The 20,037-nt window shown below is 42.0% G+C and overlaps 2 protein-coding genes across 3 annotated transcripts in view; one reads left to right on the top strand and one right to left on the bottom strand.

The window, feature by feature from the left end:
- Positions 1-20,037, bottom strand: part of SEC24C (SEC24 homolog C, COPII coat complex component) — a 109,012-nt gene that overhangs the window by 82,326 nt on the left and 6,649 nt on the right. Inside the window, exon 3 of the mRNA XM_051800852.1 lies at positions 11,059-11,197. The gene's annotated coding sequence lies outside the window, so the exon portion shown is untranslated. The remainder of the gene's footprint in view (positions 1-11,058; positions 11,198-20,037) is intronic.
- On the top strand, positions 2,776-18,948 carry MYOZ1 (myozenin 1). Of its 2 annotated transcripts, XM_051800977.1 has the most exons (6): positions 2,776-2,964; positions 5,112-5,213; positions 6,861-7,042; positions 16,059-16,293; positions 17,387-17,546; positions 18,380-18,948. In XM_051800977.1, the coding sequence occupies exons 2-6, from the start codon at positions 5,138-5,140 to the stop codon at positions 18,609-18,611; spliced, it is 885 nt and encodes a 294-aa protein (XP_051656937.1). In that variant the 5' UTR covers positions 2,776-2,964; positions 5,112-5,137; the 3' UTR covers positions 18,612-18,948. The 2 variants fall into 2 exon arrangements, with proteins under 2 accessions (XP_051656937.1, XP_051656938.1); XM_051800978.1 differs by lacking the exon at positions 5,112-5,213.

Below are 20,037 nucleotides of genomic sequence, written 5' to 3'. Positions count from 1 at the left end.
TTCTCACACGAGACCTTGACTAGGCACAGAAACGCTTTGTTCTCATCTGACCACAGTTCCCATCACTCCTTGAAGCTGGACTTGAGAGTCCTTGGCCTTGCCCCTAACCCTGCTTGCCTCTTGCCCTTCGGGCTGGGGATCCACAGGGGACTCTTGTCCCCTGGAGTTGGCTCACCCTGAACTGCTGTCAGTGCCTTGTTCCTGGTCCTAATTGCAGGGCATGCCTGCTCCTATCCTGATTGACATCCTCGCACACCATGCTAGACATGCCTTCTCTTCACCTTGCTATTGCTTTTTCTTAATCTCTCTTGAGTTTCATAAGAGGGTTCACATCCGTTTCCTGCTCACTTCCAACTACCAGCCAGCCATAGGGCACTCTGCTCCCTTCCAGCCTGCTCAGCTCCTCTCTCTCTGCAGCTGCCTGGGGTGGAAGGAAGCAGAGGACCATCAGGTCATGTTTGTGGCAGGGAAGAGCAACCACATACTTCCCTGCTACATCATCTTTTGGAGCTACAAAAGATTTATCTCAAAATCTAGTAGGTTTCCACATGATATTCAGCTGGTACAAACTGTTCCCTAAGGTATAATTTGTGCTCAGAAGGGCACAGGAGATGACTGGAGAAATAATACAGCAGCTATAAATTGGTCTGAAAACAGCTGCTGGAAGCAAGTAGAGAGGAGGTAGAGATTAGCATCAATCTAGTTACTGCAAGAAATGCCATATAATTGTATCTGCATTTCTCAGCTTCTCACCTGATAATATAAATCACATTAATTTCTTAAATCATTATCAAAATGTATCTAGAAACTTCTTTAAATTAAGAGGTGTCTGTAACTCATGCCTTTTGGAAAGGAGAGGCAAAGGGCTGCTGATTTTAAACAATACAGCAGCATATTGTGTCTGTTCTCACTATGTCGCCCCACATGCCATCACCTTATGACAGGCAGTGTCTCCCTTAAAGAGTAGGGTTTAGAGCACAGGGAACTTGAATAGGAAAGCAGCATCTCAAAGAGCACAACTGCATGTCCCAGCAAGGACTGCGCACTCTGGCCAAATGCCCAGCATGGTGCTAAACCAATCTCAGAGAGAGAATGTGGACAAAAGGTATTCCTCCTTGTACAACCTGCAGTTAGCAGGGCTTGGCCAACACTAAGAGACCTGCTCCTGCATGGCCTCCTGCACTTGTGCAGAGTGGGTGTGATGTTTGGACAGATGGTCAGTTGTGATGGTAGCATTTGACACGCTCCAGCTCTGTGCAGATGTAAATGCCTTCACCAGGCCTGAAGCTCTGTGATGGTGCCCAGAGCAGTGGGTATTTACAGTTCAATTGTGCTATCCCCTGCACCTGTTTTACACTGGCACTGTTCCAGGGATTTACTCCCCAGTCACCAGCATGGGAGTGCGAGGGCAGGATCCGTGCTGGACATCATTCCGGTGTATCAGCTGGGCTCAGTGAAGGACGCAGCACTCTTTTGGATAGTGGAAAGCTTACATCATGCTTTTACAGTAGATATGAATGAGGGAGAATGAGAGCTATGAAGTAGGCACAATGTAAGGTATTCATAGTGGTTACGTGGACGTAAGCAAGAGGAAAATGGGAAACTTTGGGCCAGGAGATTGTCATATGTGCCCTGACTCCAAGCAGGGTATGAAGACTGATTACCCCCATAGGTATGTTACAGCAGTCTTCTACAGGACCTTCCAAACAGTACTGGAGGTTAACACTTTGTGCTTTCAACACACTTATCACAGTGGGAAGTTTTCTATGCATTTGGTGCAGGTAAAACCAACAGCAAAATCTAGGGAAAAAGGAAACCGGCTGTCTCCTGATGTTCCTTTATATCAACTTTGCTTGCAATCCTCTGTGCATATTATTTTCTACTACAATCACAATTGTGTTTTGGTCCCCCCCCCACCAGACTCTAGGATTATTCAGTGGACGACTTGATTTTGATCCAATAGGAATCCAATCTTTCAGTGTGAAATAGGAAGACAATGTTTTCTGCAGGATTTCTGCTTTATTCAGAAGATGAAAAACGTGCATCTTTGAGTAATCCAATGAAATGAGATCTGTTACCTTCATGCTAAAACCAGAACCCAGCCGGGTAGGGAGGAAAAGAGGGAGAGTCACCTCATAATGAACAGGAGCTAAGGAGGGTCATTTGCACGTACAAAGCTGCACCAAATGCAGGTAATCAAACCTACTTCTGTCATTAATCAGGAAATTAGTTTCCTTGCTATTTGATTAAGCTCGGTTTCCCATACACATTACATAGCTACTTCCTAGAACTCTGTAAATAGCTTTCTAGACTTTGTGGTTTTCCTATTACTTCTTGTTTCATGCATACAATTATTTTGCTTCTGTATTTACTGATGCATTTTAGGAATTATGTATGACAGCCTAGAGGACACTGGGCTGAATGACTGAGGAAGGGGCAGAAGGAAGGTGTAAAAGAGCAACACAGCTCTTTGATAGCTTTTGAGGCACTACTGACAAACAGGATATTGAGAAGATTTTATGAATTGCATCGAAAAGCAATAGGAGGAGGAAGGGGAACAGCATGTTGATTTGAACAGAGAGGAGGAAGAAGTGAGGCACCTACAGACAGCCTGGTCTTCCTGTGTGCTGAGACAGTGACTGCAGGAGACCTGAGGAGCAACCTTTTCCTTTCCCCTCTCCTCAGGGATGGCAGCGGTGCTATCTGAGACTCTGCCCTCTGGGCCATTGGCTATTAATAACTGCAGGATGCCTGTGCGAGCAGCCCTCGGGAGTCAAATTCACAGCACTTCGCATCAGCACTTTGTGCTGGGCAGAGCTTGCCTGCACCCAGGCAACCTGGGAGAGAGGGGCTGCTGGACAAGCCTCCCCAGCAGCACCCAGGGACAGGCTGGGAGGAAGCAGCCCACTGCCGAGCTCTGGGCAGGCGTGTGAGCTGGTCTGAGCCTGGCACTGCAAACCTGAGGTGAGTTGACTGGGCAGCAAAATAGTGTAGAGCAGGTGCTGGAGGGGGTAAAGAGGGGTTTGGTTTGCAGCCAAAACAAGGAAATGACTTCAGCAGAGGCCAATGCAGAAAAAGACAGAGGAATTGAACAAAGGGATAGAGCTCAGGAAGAAAAGGATAATTGTGGCCCTGGTTTTATGTAAGGGATAGTGGGGAGGATGGGGACTGAGGCTCCAGCAGCCTCCTGTGGTGGGAGGGCTGAAAGAGCAGTAGTACCAGTGTAGCTCTGGACCCTGTCCATAGAGGGAGGCTGCTGCCCCTTTCCTTACACTAGACCAATTGCATGCAGCAGGTTTCTCATACCTCAGTCCTGCTGGGTTAGTAAAGAAGGACAGCAGAATAGGATGGACTTGTCCTCACTGCTCCTTGGGAATGGACGTGTTAGAGGAGCACAGCTCCCCAGCAGGGCCAGCTATTTCTGCCTTGTCCCAGGGAGTCCACATTTGGGGCATACAGATGATTTCCCTCTGTTTTGCCAGTCCTAGGACCCATCAGAGGGACTGTAACCTCCCACCCCTGCTGTCTCCTGGCAGCACTGCCCCTTTCCTGTCAAGCAGGGCCTGATTCTTTTATATAGCCAAGCAGATGTCTGGCTGCTCGAGGAGAATGTGCAGCGCGTGCTTTATGGCTGCACCTGCTCACGCTTGCTTTGGGAATACCCCAGTATGGGCTCGATTATGACGTGAACTGCATAGGCAGCATCTCAGTACAAGGGAAAGCTTGCAAATCTGAAAGAAAAACTAATCCAAGGGAGTATCTGCCAGTGTGATTGGAGCTGTTTTGCTGTGGCTGGGCTTCCTTTAGCAGTTATCACCACCTCATCACATGAAAATCATGTTGCAAAAGAAGCAATGGATGAATGAAACTGCGGAATACACAGGAGATAAAAATGTCTTGACCACAACAAAGGCAGTGTACAAATTCCTAGTTCCAGCTGTCTGCTTGGTAGTTTTAAAATATAACTCACAGTTCAATGTTTTCAGTTCCGAAATTTTAAGCAACAGGAGTACAAAGGATCACGGGGCAGAGGTGGTTAGTTATTGCTGCTGCTGAAGCCAGTGGGTCTTCGCTCATTTTTTTTGGTATTGTATTGCCTTGTATTAGGTGAGGATCTGTCCCTTTTATGCTGGTGTTTGGGCATGGACAGTGTTGAAGTGAAGGCAAGACATTTGTCATACTTAAATTATGTGTGATAACCCCGAAGAAGGACTCTGAGAAGCTGCCTGAAATGGAATTGCTGAGATTTCTCCTGATTTTCCCTGGCTTTGCACACAGATTTCTCATCCCATCTAGGGATGGGGAACACTGTACCAGAAAAAAAATCTGCCTCTTCTCCTCTTTCCTCCTTCACAATGATATGGAATAAGATCCATACATAAGATACAGGTGCAAGTGACTTCAAACAAATTGGGTGAACAACTTTTCCCTTAACAAGTTTTCCTGTGCTTTCTTCCTCTAGCCCTTCTGTAACAAAAGAGTAGCAGTCATAAAAGACAGAAGTACTTAGAATTTTGGTTTGTTTCTTTCTTTTTTTTTTCCTGTTCCAAACTTGCAGTCTAGAGGCTTCCTGAATACCTATTCTAATTCTAATAGGACTACCTAAATATCCAAACCACACTTGCACGTTATTCAAAGTGCTCCCAAAAACCCATGGACAGATCTGAAATCTTCATACAAAAATATATATTACCATCTAATGATAACTGCATGGTGTTAAAACACTGTATTTCAAAGTGACAGTCTGTTACTGCAGCACAAAATGGTAACAGAGTACCCTGATGGCACACATGGATTCTGGGAGACTGCCATGCTGCAATTAAAATGCATCTTTTGGATGCCAATGCTATATGGCACCTTGGCAATGCTTCTGCTGCGATCTGCTACCGTAATTTGTGTCACAATGCTAAGTCTCCAGAGAACACCACAACAGCCTGCCTATGATATTCTGTATGGGAGGATACCATTCACTAGCTCCATCATGTGGAAGGGATAGAAAAGAACCTGTGTGTGAAATGAAGGCTGGGTATCTTTTGCCTATAGATGGCAACTAAAAGAAAGGCAAGAAATACCTTTCCAGTGTTTCATTCTCCATTTCCTTGTGTGTTTAGAGCAAAGCAGAGAACTCTTTGTGGGAATGCCCCTTGCAGGGACTCCTGCTCCTCTTAAAAGGAAAAAGTCCACTAAACTCATTGGGAAGCTGGCACACAAAGGTAAGATACAAAAAACTGCACAGCTAAGAATTGTTTGGATTTCAACCTGAATTTCAGCCTTTAAAATTTCACACCTTGTCTCACTGAACTCTCACAGCAAGACATGCAGTGAACATACCAGCAGGCAGAGCCACAAACATTACTAAAGCCCAGCCTTCAACCATATACATTTTCTATCTTACAGTTGAAAAGCATTGCACACACTCAGGTCAAATGTTGATCTACATCACACACTGTAAACCCATATTCTCCTACAGCATTAATTTGGGTGCACACCAGTGTGAAAGGGAAGAGAACATGATCTTTTACAGGAATCAATATTGTAGTGCCTAGTTATACTCTTTGTTGTTCTCTCTCTTATAACCTTTGTCTCTTTTTTCTTTTCCTCTGTGTGAGAGAATTCCTTTTATTCTAGCACCCATTTGCTGAGAAAGACAAGGTCTCTTAGAGAGGTTAATAGAGCAGAAAAAATTTAACCTGGGATATTTTTCTTTCTACGGAATACATGTGTATTGGGGAGGGTGACTTAAATAACTGTGATATCCTTCTCTTCTCTTTACTTTTGACAGCATGGGGAAGATTTTTAGAGGTTAAAAAAGTAATAATTCAATGGTGTTCTTTCTTCAGCCCCCAAAAATGGCTGTAGAAACTTCTCTGGTAGGGTACAGGTATATATTTTTCTGTTTGCCCCTAATCCTTTACTCAAGTAAACAAGCAGGTAAAAATCCAATTTTCAGTTAAAGGGCATTTCCTCCTGTGCTATGAAATAGTGCTATATAAAATTGGCTTTAAAAAACAATAAAATTCTTCAGAGTATGTCTAATAAAATGAATGGGCTTTATACAAATTTTATAGCAGTTTAAGGATGGAGATTCATTCTCTGTTGTCAATGAGAAGTGGTCTTAACCTTAGTTAATACAAAAAAACCCAAAACAAAACAAAAAACAAAGCCAAGGAAAAGTTGCATGTTTCCAAATGAAAAACTTTAACTGCATTTCTCCAAGATTTTTACACTGAAAGTGTTTAAATCCATTGCTTTGATGGTGAATGGGTGGTACCAAATTAAATGGAAAAGTACTTATTGAATAACCAGCATATTAAGACTTGAAGAGAATTTCAACCACTTTCCCCTTTAAAAATTCTCCCTAAAACAAATAAACAAAAAGATATAATAACACTGAATCTTGCCATGGCTCCAGGATAATGTTTAAATCAAAGCACACCAGAGTTCTCTTTATTTATTATATGTCAGCCCAATCTGAAGAGCTGACTGCCACTCATTTAATTGCAGGGGGAGGAGGCGAGTGTAATGCAGTAACCACATGAGGCAGTGGTGCATTTTGAGGCAGCACTAAGGAATCCTGCTGCACTGACTGAGATGCTTCAGATTGTGGGACACATCCATCTAGCTCCACCCCTATGCAATTCATCACTGCAGATTTGCCTTGCTTGCAATTCAGAGTAAATCCCAAACATCTGTATCCAAACTGGCATCAATGTAAAACCTTGGTGCATAGCTCATTTCCTAAAAACTTAATTTAGAAGAGAATTTGGGTGCTCTGAAGTCACTACTGATGCTAGGAAGCAATAGACAAGAGATGTGGACCAGAGCACTCCCTAAAGTGTCCCATTGCATATGTCTTGTAGACATGCCACAAGAGGTGTCCAAGCTGAACCTGGGGAAGAAGATCAGCATCCCCAGAGATGTGATGCTAGAAGAGCTTTCTCTCCTCACTAACAAAGGATCCAAGATGTTCAAATTACGTCAGCTGAGAGTGGAGAAGTTCATTTATGAGAATAACCCTGATGCCTTCACCGACAGTTCCGTGGTAGGTTGGAGATTAAAGCTAAAAAGCTATTCCATACACCTGGGGGAAACAGGAATGGAGTGTGTGCAAGCTCTCCTCTATATGTGCATGGGCCAGGGAGGATCTACTAGCAAAGAAGTGAAGGAAAAAGCTGAAATTATATAAACACACAAGTTTTATTTCCTTTTGGCAACAGCCTTAGTTTCCTCTGGCAAATATTTGGTATCACATATGCAGAAGCATGAGAAAATTCAGTACTGAGTGATGGAGGAGGACTGCATGTTTGGCAGGTGTTCAGACCTCAGAACAGGGCTAATTAGTTTTGTACCCATTCCATTTCTTCTTTGCATGATGGCAATGATTCATCCAGGTCTGACTTCAGCTCAAGTAGATGCAGTTATATTTTTAGTCTAGGATACTTTCATGCTTTCTGCTGGACTGAGTCCTCTGCTCATTTCTGCAAGTTCCACAAGTGAAATTTCTGCCAGAAACCTCTAACCTGACTCTGCAATATCTTCAGTTAATTTGCTAGAAGCCACGTTTGTTTTCTTCTAGAATATTTTCCTTTCAGATATGATGTATAAACATAAACATTCTTTTTTTTTCCCCTTTCCCATGAGCTACTACTGTTATTTAATCTTTGAACTTCTCTCTACTGTTAGTTGTTGGTGTAAAGTCTTCTAAGGATACCTAAACTTTTACAAATTAAACTCTCCTATCACATGATTGTCAGGAGTTCAGTAAAACAAACGGAAAATGTTTCAGGTTTATATGCATTTTGACATAGCGCCTCATCTTCTGATTCTTTAAAATTCCTTTGGTGTCATTTTACCCCTTTGTGGCATCTATTTTTTAGTCCAAGGAAACTCGAGGAAAATAATAAAAGCCAAGCTGAGGAAAATGTTTTGCAAAACAGAAACACGTTTGTTTTTAGCCCTCTGATGTTTTCAAAAGCAGCAATAAGTAAATAAGTTCACTCCTAAAAATGACAATTTGGAAATCAGGATGTGGAAAGACACCTGATAAAAAACCCAAGTCATTAAAATTACAACAGTAGGTCAGATTACAGATGAGTGATGACAGACCAGAAATATAGCAAGCATATCTGGTGATGTTAGACTTTGGGCAGCTTCTTCATCTCTTTATGCTTTAGGTAGTTTATCTCTTCAGCAAGTTATTTCCTAGAAAGGATGTGAGAATGAATGGTGTGTTGAACTTTGGACTCTTCAGATTAATATTTTAGAGAAGTGCATGCTATTTTTATAAATACTCGGCAATTTCAGAGCTCCTAAACCATATGAAGGCCTAGTTCACATGTCAGAATCTGCTGTAGTGAGGAGGAGTGAGACAATAATAAAGCGATGGAATAAAAAGGCTGAAGTCCAAGCTCTCGAAAATGTGAGGGTGTCACTAAAGAATGTCCAATCAGAACAATACAAAGCAAATAAGCTGTAACAAGCTGACTCAAAACTGGACATGTACAGTCTCTACATGACTAACATTCCAAAGGCTGATGATGACTGCCTCTTTTTTGTTAGCTGTTTTTCCTACTTTATTCATCTGTACCTGACTTTTATTCAGTACCCTTTCTGCAGTGAATCTCTCCCTCTATTCTGTAGGAACACCCCTGCTCCCAAGCTCTTTGAGCATGACTGTAAGATCCTGTGCCATGGAGAAATGTCTTCGGGGTTAGAAAAGACCCTAACAAGCCTAGTATTTTCTTTATGGCTTTGCTGTATGAGAACATGGTCTCCAAACAGCAGCTGGCACTCAGCTTTAAAATCCTCCATGTTTCAGGGCTATCTTCTCTCCACATTCATGGTACAGATAAAAAATGTCCATTAGTCAGTGCAGGAAGACTTTGATCTGCCCTACAGCCCTCACTTGCGCCCAGCTTAGCAGGATCACAAACATAATTGTTACCATTTTCTGGCTGCCCCATGTGCTCTGTGCAAGGACTCTGGCAGGTTGCATCCATTGCCTCTGTGGGTAACAATTCTCACCAGCACAGCCAGCACAAGTTAGCACCTTTGCTGGCAGTCAGAGCAGTGCGAAGAAAAGCTGAGCAGTCGCAGCAAGTGAGTCATCTCTCGGAGAGCTGGTTGTTCTTGGGCAGGTAAAGGCAACAGATCTGTGGCCTGTTATCTTTCAAACCATCAGGACAGCACCTGACCTTAGCAACAAATAACTTTCATCAGGAAGACCTTTTGATTGCGATACCTGATAGCTTTCTGTTCCTTTTCTTTCTTTCTCTGTATCTGCTCAAAGGCAAGATGCAGAAAAGAAAGCTTAAACACAAGGGAACTGTGTGAAGAAGATAATGGCAGAGTAAAGAAGTCCTACTGCTACATCTGGTTACTTCCCTCTCTCAATTAATTTCCATGTTCTTTGCTCCCCATCCCAAAGATGCCCTTGTGTCTTTATGGCTGTGGGACAGTGAAGGGTTTTGAAGCTGGGGGTGGGTTTTCTGCTTTTATATCACAGATTTCTTACCTGTCTTAAAATATTCTTGGGACACTTAGCAAAGCAGAGCAAGACAGGTCTGGGATGAAGTATGGATTGTTTCTTTCCCACAAAAAAAGTTTAACAGCAAGGTAATGTAATATAAAAAAAAAAAACACAAAGAGAAAGGTTATTAAAAATAAATCCAAACCATATAAGGGGTTCCAGAATAGCCTGTGCTGTGGCCATAAACATTCCACACAAGGGAGAAGATCTCAGCAGTCATGTGTCATTGATCCACCCTCTTGTTTCTCTCCTCCTCCTTCTCCTCCAGCCAAACAATCACAATGGACAATCAGATCACTCTCCTTATTTTTAGCAGAGAAAACATATATTGTGTATGCTGGAATGTCAGACACCTCCATGTAAAAGTGAAAACCTGCCACTCAATCACTGCTGCAGCTCTACCTATCCAGTTAAAGCCAAATGGTAGCTAAACCCACGGTTAAAGGGACTGACCATTGCCAACATGAGTGAAATGAATGCACTACCTACTGTAATAGCTGTTTTCAATACTGTGACCCTCTTCTCTTGCAAATACAAGGGGAGTACAAGTACAAGTACAGTACAAGGGGAGGTTTTTAAGGAGGGCTGTGTTTGACACTGGTATCCTGGCAAACAGGGAGAGTTCAGGCAACATCCTTTGTGTTTGGTGCTGTGCTGGAGAAGATGGGCTCTTCTGAATCCTGTCTAATAAATCAGAATAAGGATTTCTTCTCCTCATGCCAGGCTGTGCCACTCTGTTGCAGAAACTGTAGTTCTTTCCATGTCTCAGAGGATATTATCAACTTCCTTGTGGAGCTGCAAGATGCAATTTACTATTGACTACAGACCATGAGGAAACCCCATATTGCTCTGTGCTCTATTACTGTAGCATCTGGCCAACCACAGCATGAAGGAAATTACTACATTTATTTTTTAATGGTGAAATTGAACCATAGGGTAGATGAACAGGTCACATGAAATCATAGAGAGGGTCTCAGTCTTATCTTTGGGTCTCCTAAATCCCACTTCACTGTTCTGCAATTAATAGATTAGCAGTTCACAGACCTTGCCTTCATAATGCTAAATTTGTTTGGCCTCAAACACACTGAGATCATGCAAAATGATGTTTCTTATCCTTACAGCTTCAGTCACAATTGCCTTAACTTGTTCCAAGGTCTCACCTCTGCTTTGGGAACCTCTGTGTAAGATCTTGCTATCATCAAGGGGAAACTCTCTAACACCTTCCTGCTAATCATTAAGTGGAAACGGAAAACAAAACCATAGTATTTTGGATGTTGCTGTTTGTCTTCCAGTGAGGATCCTTAAATATAGTCTTTCTGCTAGTCAAAACCTGTGGCCTGATTTGGGTTACATGTAGAAAACCTTTTTCTTTTCCCTTGCTCTTCACGCTTTACTATCAGATCTTAATTTAAAACCATTACAAAAGTGAAATAACCAATATTTGAATGGACAATTACCAGCAGTAATACATCAAAAAACACCCAGACCCACAAACAAATAACCCCACCTTGATACTTTCTCAGACTCACCCACAAATTAAAATAAATGCAGTTTCCAATCTTATACCATTCCATTTCTTCTTTGCTTGTACGAAAACAATCTGAACATATGTTGGCAATTTCTGCTGGACTTCAGGTCAAGAGGTCTCTTCAGATAAGCTGACATCAACTGTGAAACAAAACATAGGAAGTGAAAAAGGTTTAAAGAATTGGATTACTGTACTTCTGGATAATGGCGGGAGTTACTTGGTATTCCCTTTGCTGCTGAAAAAGAACTCAGAGGAGTGGGCAGAGGCAGCAGGAAGAGAATGGAAGAGGTTATGTTAAAATGCCAAAAGTGATGCTTCACAGCATAACCAACTTGCCTCAGAGGTTTTACATGTTAAATAGCCAGACATGAAATAGGGTGTGAAGGAAAACATAAGGATGGAGAAACAAAGATGTTACCATGCAGCTACTTGGTTTATTGCACAAACATGCACTGATGGTTCTGTTTGCCACTTAATGTACTTAGAAGAACGTCAATCAATATTGCTGGAGGTAAGGTTAAATGGAAAACAGCAGGAAAAGCATTTTTTCTAGGAATTCTGTTCTGCAGGAAATATTTAACCTCTTGAACAAATGTTACAGGATAATTACAAGCTGAGCTGTAAGTCTCAGGTAATGACCCAAGTGGAGTGAGCTGGGTGAGATGTAACTTATCTAACAAAATGAGCCTTGCTGCACTGGAATTGGATTGGTGCAGATGACCTAGAGGTCCCAACTGTATCCAAAGCTGTGTAAGAGTGAACATGGAGTTCAATGTGTTCTTATTCAAGAAGTGATGGTGTGGAAAAAGCAGAACAACAGAAAAAAAGGATCCTTTTATTTTCCACAGCAGCTTGTTGCAGCACTGTGAGAAAACTTTGGACCAAAATTCTGAAACTCAGTTTCTTTCATCCACAAAGAAAATGTGGCGAAGATATTATAAAATATACAAATAAGATATATCTAACTTTGGGTAGCATTAGATAAAAATTCCCATTATTTAGATGGGTACATTCAGGCATTGAGGTAAAAAATAATTTCCCTAAGATTAAACAGCAAGTCAGAAGTAGACCTGGAAATAGCAAAAGCTCAACCTGCTGTACCTCTTGGGGTAGCAAGTTTTAAAAAAACATAGCCTAGTACTTTAGCAGCTTCTTATTTTCATCCTTTTTTTAAAGTGAATCATAGGTTTAAGGTTATGCGATTCCAAATGAAGGACTGAGGTGCACACTGATAAAAACAGCAGGCAGTCTATGAGACTCTCCAAGTGTCTGAATTTTAAATCTCCCATCCCACCATTAAGGAGCATTTGAGTGGCTGCCACTAAGAGAACGCAGACCAGTAACTTCAGAAGTGTTAGTAACTACATAGGTATCAAACATTTGGGGAGCTCTTTATCAGTGAGGTGGAAATAGAAACACATTTGGTGGCCTCAATCATTTTCTTTAGGGCACAGCAAGGAGCTGGAGGGGAGCACATAGTGTCTTCTCCTGGGGACTGCCTGGAGTGACGTCAGGGCCTTGACATACTTAGAGATCTCAGCTCAGTTGGATCATCTTTCATTATCTAGTTTTTATTAGGCACATGCTCCAGAGAACTCAGAATTTGTCCATCTAAGCACTCAGCCTGCAGGATCAGACTCTTGCTAGAACTAAGGACTTCAAAGACATGAGCCCAATTTGTTTAGCCAAACCAGGGGACCATATGTCACCTGAACTTGCGACAATTGTTTTCTCATGAGAGTGGATTTAGGGATGCGCAGGGACTGATAACATCCGCTACCTCCAGCAGTGCACAGACAGGGAGGAACCTACTGTGGAGGAACTGTGGGATCTGTCCCCAGAGCCAACAGGAGAAGGCTATCAGCATTCTCAACTGACATTCCCGGGCTTCTCTCCTGGAACTTCCAACAGGGTCATCCAACCCTAACTGAGAGGCTGGTTTTATGATGTGAATATGCATATATGGAAAAGCTCCACAAGCAGTGACCCAAGACTTGTATTCTCCTCAACTATAAGCTGTATTTCACTTCAAAAACTCTGACCAGAGGTGTGGTCTACATACCAGAGACAAAGTTGCACCCACCCAGCTTTGACAATGTTGAGACTACTGCTTGAGGCTGCCATTCCTGAGCTCTGCTCTCTCAGAAAATCTTTCAAAAAGATTAATTTCCCTTTGCCTCCTGTTAATTTGAGCTAAGACAAACTATTGTGGTGGCCTAAACTGAAGAAAATTATATTTTTGTCCTAACAGGTGAGTAGACTGCGGTATTGCATGGAAAATGTGTCTTTCCTATCTGAATGGAGATGCCTGCTTTCAGCAGATCAGTTTTCCCAGCAGGTCCATGAAGAATCATGAACTAGCCTAAGCCAATCAAACTAATTTAATTTGCAGCTAAATAAGATTTAGGTGTGGCTCTCCTTATGCAGACCTTCTATTTCAGAGAAACTTCGTTCCTATCAGTGACAATACTGCAATTTAAAATAACACCAGACGACACTGATGCCCCTCCCTGGTCATATGAAATACTGCTGTGAACAGAATCAAAGCAGCCCATCTTACTGCAGCTCATGTTATGTTGATGTTTTGTGACTTTTTTTTTCAGGAGGGCACATGTAAGTAACCAGAGGAAAAGAGAAATAAGCATTTAATTCTCAGGAAAGGCACAAAACATGGGTGGAAACTTGAAGGAAAACATATGCAAATCCTGTTTTGAAAGTACTGAGCAAATCAGAAGCATTAACCTTGCATATATATTAACATTTTGAGAATAACCTCACTCTGACCTCTAGCCCTCAAAATACCCTTTTTTCAGTTTGCCTTTTTACAGCTACACAGCTCCCACACATAATTGAGCAGATTGCCCTGCTAGCTCCTGTGTACAGCTTAATGCTCACAATCCTCTCTGCTGTCAGTGCTTCCTGACATTCAGGGAAACATTTTCTCCTCTGTTCCTAAAAAGGGAATTCCCTACAGCTAGGAGAAGGACAGACAGTCCCTAAAGGCCCTGGGGGCACCAGCTCTGCCACTTCAGCCTGCAGCTGGCTGCCTGCCTGGGTTGCAGCCTGGTGACCTGCTGTGAAACCCTGGACACTGTTGCGGGAGACACAGGGAGCGGAGGGTTAGCTAATTCTGCCTTGAGCCTTGTGGGTTTTCACTTCTCATCTATTTTTAGCTGGCTGAACAGCTGGCCTTGGAAGCCTGTTTACAGCCTGGAAAGCTTCTTTTTGCTAAACTGTGCTAGGTGTAAGAGCCCTGAGAAAGCCTTAACCCTTTGAGAGCCAGCTCTGAAGCTGGCACTCTGGTTTCCCACTGACTGCCTGAGATTAATTTATGCAAGTAGAATTGCAGCATTAGGAACCACAGGTTCATTCCATTGCATTGATTTGTATTTGTTGCATCTTTGTGCATCTAACAGCCAATCTTCTAGTCCAACAGGAAAGACCATATGTGAGATATAACTCAGGTGACTTGTATTCTATAGCTGGGTGGGCTGTAATACACAAGAGACACCATTTTATGTCTGATAGGAGTCAAATTTTGATGTCACTTATGACTGATACCTAAAATATCTTGTGACCATATGCTATCAGTTTCTATTCCACAAAAGTATTTATTAAAATTTCTGTGTGCAAAGACAGGACATTGTGCTGGCACCACAGGGTCTATAAATCCTGCACGGACTGTTTGCTCTTTCACTGTGTACTGCAGGGATTGTGCCTTCTAGCCTGGACCGGGGAGAGCGGATGGCCAGCAAAATAAGACCAACCTAGTTTTACTGATGGGTACAACTTTCTTTCTTGCCTTGGTGCTGGTTAAATTTGGTTCATTAATGCACATACTGCTACAAACAAAATTCTTCCTTTTTGTCATTTTTCCCTTGTGGTCTCCAGAAAGTATTTTCTGTTTTTTCAGGCTGCTATCTCTTCAGTCTTTCTCAACACGTAAATACTTCTCCCCGTTCAGACCTTCACACATATGGAAAACAGGCACACAGGTAGACATCTCCCTGGCTTTTTTGTTGTCACAGGGGCCCTGTAACACTTAGCTCCCACACTATAATCAAGCTGACTTTGTTGGGTTATCTTAACTTTGACATGAAAACACTTCCTATTTCTTGCCCAGCTTACTTTCCCACAGGTTAGCCAATGTATCTCTGTTTGGACCTTTACCTGCTCTGGCAGAAGCTAAATTTCCTTTCCCTTCCTCCTCTGTTTCATACTGATCACTGCTGGGGACAATACACAGATCTCTCTCTTCTCACTCCCATCATATAAAATGACTATGAGGTGTGTGTGCTTCCACTGCCCTTGCTGCTGTTCCACAACTGCTCCTATACTGAATAGAGAGAATAACATATACAAAGTTCTGCCACTGGTTTTGTAACTGAGATACAAAAACTACTTTCTGGAGACCACAAGGGAAAAATGACAAAAAGGAAGAATTTTGTTTGTAGCAGTATGTGTATTAATGAACCAAATTTAACCAGCACCAAGGCAAGAAAGAAAGTTGTACCCATCAGTAAAACTAGGTTGGTCTTATTTTGCTGGCCATCCGCTCTCCCCGGTCCAGGCTAGAAGGCACAATCCCTGCAGCACACAGTGAAAGAGCAAACAGTCCGTGCAGGATTTATAGACCCTGTGGTGCCAGCACAATGTCCTGTCTTTGCACACAGAAATTTTAATAAATACTTTTGTGGAATAGAAACTGATAGCATATGGTCACAAGATATTTTACATATCAGTCATAAGTGACATCAAAATTTGACTCCTATCAGACATAAAATGGTGTCTCTTGTGTATTACAGCCCACCCAGCTATAGAATACAAGTCACCTGAGTTATATCACATATGGTCTTTCCTGTTGGACTAGAAGATTGGCTGTTAGATGCAGAAACTCAGACGACAGAAACTTGGGAGTTCATGTTCTGGGACCCAACCCTGCAAACATGACTGGGCCATGTCCTGTAACAAGGATACATACGCTCTTTTCTCCTGCCTTAGGATCACTTTCAGAAGTTCATCCCACCGGGAGGGCATTACGGGGAAGATGCTCATGGCTATGCCCAGGGGCGGATGGTAGGAGGCGTGACAGCTGGGCAGCACGGCTCCAGTAAGCAGCAGCATCCTGGTGTCCCTCCCAGGCCTGGAAGCAAAGGAGGCCCTGGAGACAGCGAAGGGGAGCATGCAGGGAAATCGCCTGGACATGGTGGAGAAGGAGGCAGTGGTCCTGAGAAAGGCAAGTATCTCTCTGAAAGAACAAGAAATAGCTAAAGCTATCAGACCTCACGCCAACCTTACTCTTAAGGACAAGCAAATTAATCTGACTAAAACCTGAATTCTTCCAAACTAAGTTCCATTGCAAAGTCTAGTTGGACTGCCTCTAGCTTGATGGTTTTGTTTGCATGCTTCTGTGTTGCTGAGTCATAGGCAGGAAGCAGAAATACCTTCCTTGACTGGATTGAAGAAATTATAGGAAAGGGAAGGGAAGGGAAGGGAAGGGAAGGGAAGGGAAGGGAAGGGAAGGGAAGGGAAGGGAAGGGAAGGGAAGGGAAGGGAAGGGAAGGGAAGGGAAGGGAAGGGAAGGGAAGGGAAGGGAAGGGAAGGGAAGGGAAGGGAAGGGAAGGGAAGGGAAGGGAAGGGAAGGGAAGGGCATACAGAATGAAAACCCTTGTCTAAGATCATTTGCTTAATCGAGCAGCTAGAAACTAATCTAAAATTTCTGGCAATCAAGTATCTGACTTAACAACAAAGTGCAGCTCTTGTCACAGACAGGATTTTAACTTCCATCATATTTACAAACTGCTTTTAGCCATCCTAGGGTGTGTGAGCCAGACTTGTCTCTAACATCCTGGTTCAGAAGCAGGAAAAGATGAATATCTGTTCATGTAATCACAAAGAAAACGCCATGTTATGTCTGCTATGTTCTGGCAGAAAAGAAAAAAATAAATTAAGAAATTAGCACCTTGCCTTATATAAAGCTTCCCCCAAATTACTCAAAAAGATGATGAGGTAAAGACTTCCTTTCTTTCTATAGGAGCAACCAGAGAGAAGAATAAAAAATTAGCTTTCAAATAAATATATGCTTTAATGCAAACTCCTGGATGAGTGGCTCTTAGACTGTGTTACACTTGCTTTTATGGATAAGGACAGAAGTGGTGTATGACCATTTTTTTAAAGAGAAATCTAACTATTAAATCTCAGATTGATCTAGGAGTTACAGGATCTGGAAACAAAGTTGGTGTCTCAACTTCAATAGCAGATTACAGGAAGGAAATGTATTTAGAAGAAGTGTCATCTAACTAGAGTTCTTTACCTTCCTCTGTTTATAGATGGAAAGTCAGGAGGCAAAAAAGTGACTATATTTAAAACTTACATCTCCCCTTGGGAACGAGCGATGGGTATCAGCCCCGAGGACAAAAGTCAGTTCACCACGGACTTACTGTCATATAGTCCCAAACCTGATTTCCCCCATTACAAGTCTTTTAACAGGTAAGTCTTCTTAGATATTCAGTTCAGTTTATTTATCAAAAGAAAACACAGTGACTCTGACCACAGCTTCCTGTCTTGTGCACTGTAAAGGAGTTTTAGTTGCACATCATTTTGCTTAGTAGTCTCCTGTGGATGAAATGTTTGGAAGACTACAAAGAGAAAATATATCAAGAGCTAGAGATTTTAATTCAGCTTATGGTCAGAAAACCTATGCAGCTGGATAAGAGAACTTTAATCCTATTTCCCTTTCTTTCTCACCCCATTTGACTGGGGAGATTTAGCTTGTCACTGTTTATTACTGCAGCCCTTCAAAGTTCAAGAGTTCAGGAAAAATGCTTATGATCCGAGGCCATACACTTCACAGTACTTCAGATAAGAATCAGGATCTTCCTGCTGCTTCTGATAAGAACTGAAAGTTTTACAAATAATTCCAGGGCAGCAACAATTTTTTGTTAATGTCTTGATACAATTTTCCCACCCACTTCCAGAGCCTCAGGACATCAGTACCGAGGATAAACCCACATCCCATTAATTTCTGCAATAATGCAGCCTCTGCCTTCTACACACAGAGTACCAACAAGTGTGAAAGGTGTATGGTTTGATGGAGATTGATGCAACAAAGGTGGAGGAAGTGCACAAGAGTGTGTGTGTATTTACATCTTTGTTTTAGCACAGGGACAATGGAGACATATATGTTCTTGTGAAGGATTTGTTGGCCAGTCAACTGCAACAGTGGCAAAACTTACAATGTCGATAATTTCAATCATTTATTTTCTAAATCCTGTTGTTTACCTATGCTCTGTTCACTAACTCCATATATTCCTCTATGCCAGGACTGCCATGCCTTACGGGGGTTACGAGAAAGCAGCCAAAAGGATGACCTTCAAAGTGCCTCAGTTTGATATCTGCCCTTTGCTTCCAGAATCCCTCATGATATATAATCAAAATTTCAGCAAAAGACCCTCATTCAACAGAACTCCAATACCTTGGATGCCTTCAGGAGACTCCTCAGAGTACCATACTGAGATCAATGTGCCAATAACTGCTGAAACAGAAGAGCTATAAATCCCCACTGCCAAGACCTTCCCTTTTTTTCTCAGCCCTCTCTATCTGCAAGTTGATAGTAAGAAGCTGAAAAGTGCAACTCTAGTTCTGTCAGCCCTTCCCTTCTTTTGCCCTTAGCCAAGACAAGTTCCTAGCAGGTTCTAAACTTCTCTTCAACATGGTGTTAATCCATATCAGAAACAGTTTGAGGGAAAGGAGCTTTTTATTCACCAGGACATAAGAGGCCAAGACTAGGAAGTGTTTTCCTGTTTAGCAATGCTAAATGCTGCCTGTCTGATTGACAATAAATCTGTTTTGTCATATATTAACTAAAAATAAAACACCAAGATGAAAAACAGCCTTTGTGTTTTCTCCTTAAAAAATGTCACTGAATCAATCTGGGGATTAGCAATAACAAACGTTTCAGTCTCACAACTAGACTGTTAGCCTGGGAAGAAAGATCTTATGACAGGGATGGTCATAAGATAGGTATACATGAAGGTGTCTTGGATAAATACTGCAAAAGTGATGGGGAAGAATGATAACTTTGAGAGGAAATTATAGCAACATCAGAGAGAAAACAGCAAGTCAGCCTGTCAGTGTAACAAACAGCTTAAAGTATTTCACTGTCACCTAAGATTCCCCCAGTTCTCCAGAGAATAAACTAGGTGATGGCTTAAGCAGTTTTTGGTTTTCTTTCCACAAAGACCATAAAATCGATAGATTGGGGAGGAACAGAGGCACACCCAAGTGAGATGGTTTGCCCACAGTTACAGAGGAAGAAAGGAAATGCTTTAGTTACAACAGAAATAATTTGACACTCACCACAGTGCATTATTTATTCAAATACACAGCATCAAAGTCTATTGCACTTCTTGTAACAGCTTTAGCAATGCCACACATATAGGAAGAAAGGCAGGTGCTATGGGAAACTAATAAAGAACTCCTGCATGGAGACTGGAATTCTGTTCTGCTGCCTCAACATTTCCTCTTATAAACAGGGCTAAACAACTCGTTCATGGGGACAGCTTCCACTGAAGTATTTTTAATTTAGGAGTTTTTCCTCCTTGTCTAGAAATCCCTGCAACCATGTATTTGATTTTTATTCTGTTGGGATAGTTATGAGGTTGGCTTTATTACACTCCTCTAGAAGGCCACTGACAGGGCTACCCTGAGATCTCTTTAAAATTGTGCTAATAACAACAAGCTGCAAAAGTAATGAATGAGTAGTTTCCTAACCTTTCTGCTGCAATGGCTAAAGAACATTTACTATATGTCCTATTAAATGTATAAGGAATATCCATAACCAAGTTCTGTGACTAAACTTAAAAATACTAAGGTGATACTTTGATCTGAAGAATGTTTCAACAAAAATGAAAAAGGTTGTCTTTTTTGACATGTTCCTACAAAGTAGCTGCAGTTTGAGTTGAAAGCAAATCCTCAGAAA

Source organism: Manacus candei, unplaced genomic scaffold, assembly GCF_025592945.1.
Source record: "Manacus candei isolate 608988 ecotype Guabito, Panama unplaced genomic scaffold, ASM2559294v1 h1tg000050l, whole genome shotgun sequence".
Classification (NCBI taxonomy): domain Eukaryota; kingdom Metazoa; phylum Chordata; class Aves; order Passeriformes; family Pipridae; genus Manacus; species Manacus candei.
Note: the sequence above shows the minus strand (reverse complement) of the source record. Positions and strands in the feature narration are given on the sequence as shown.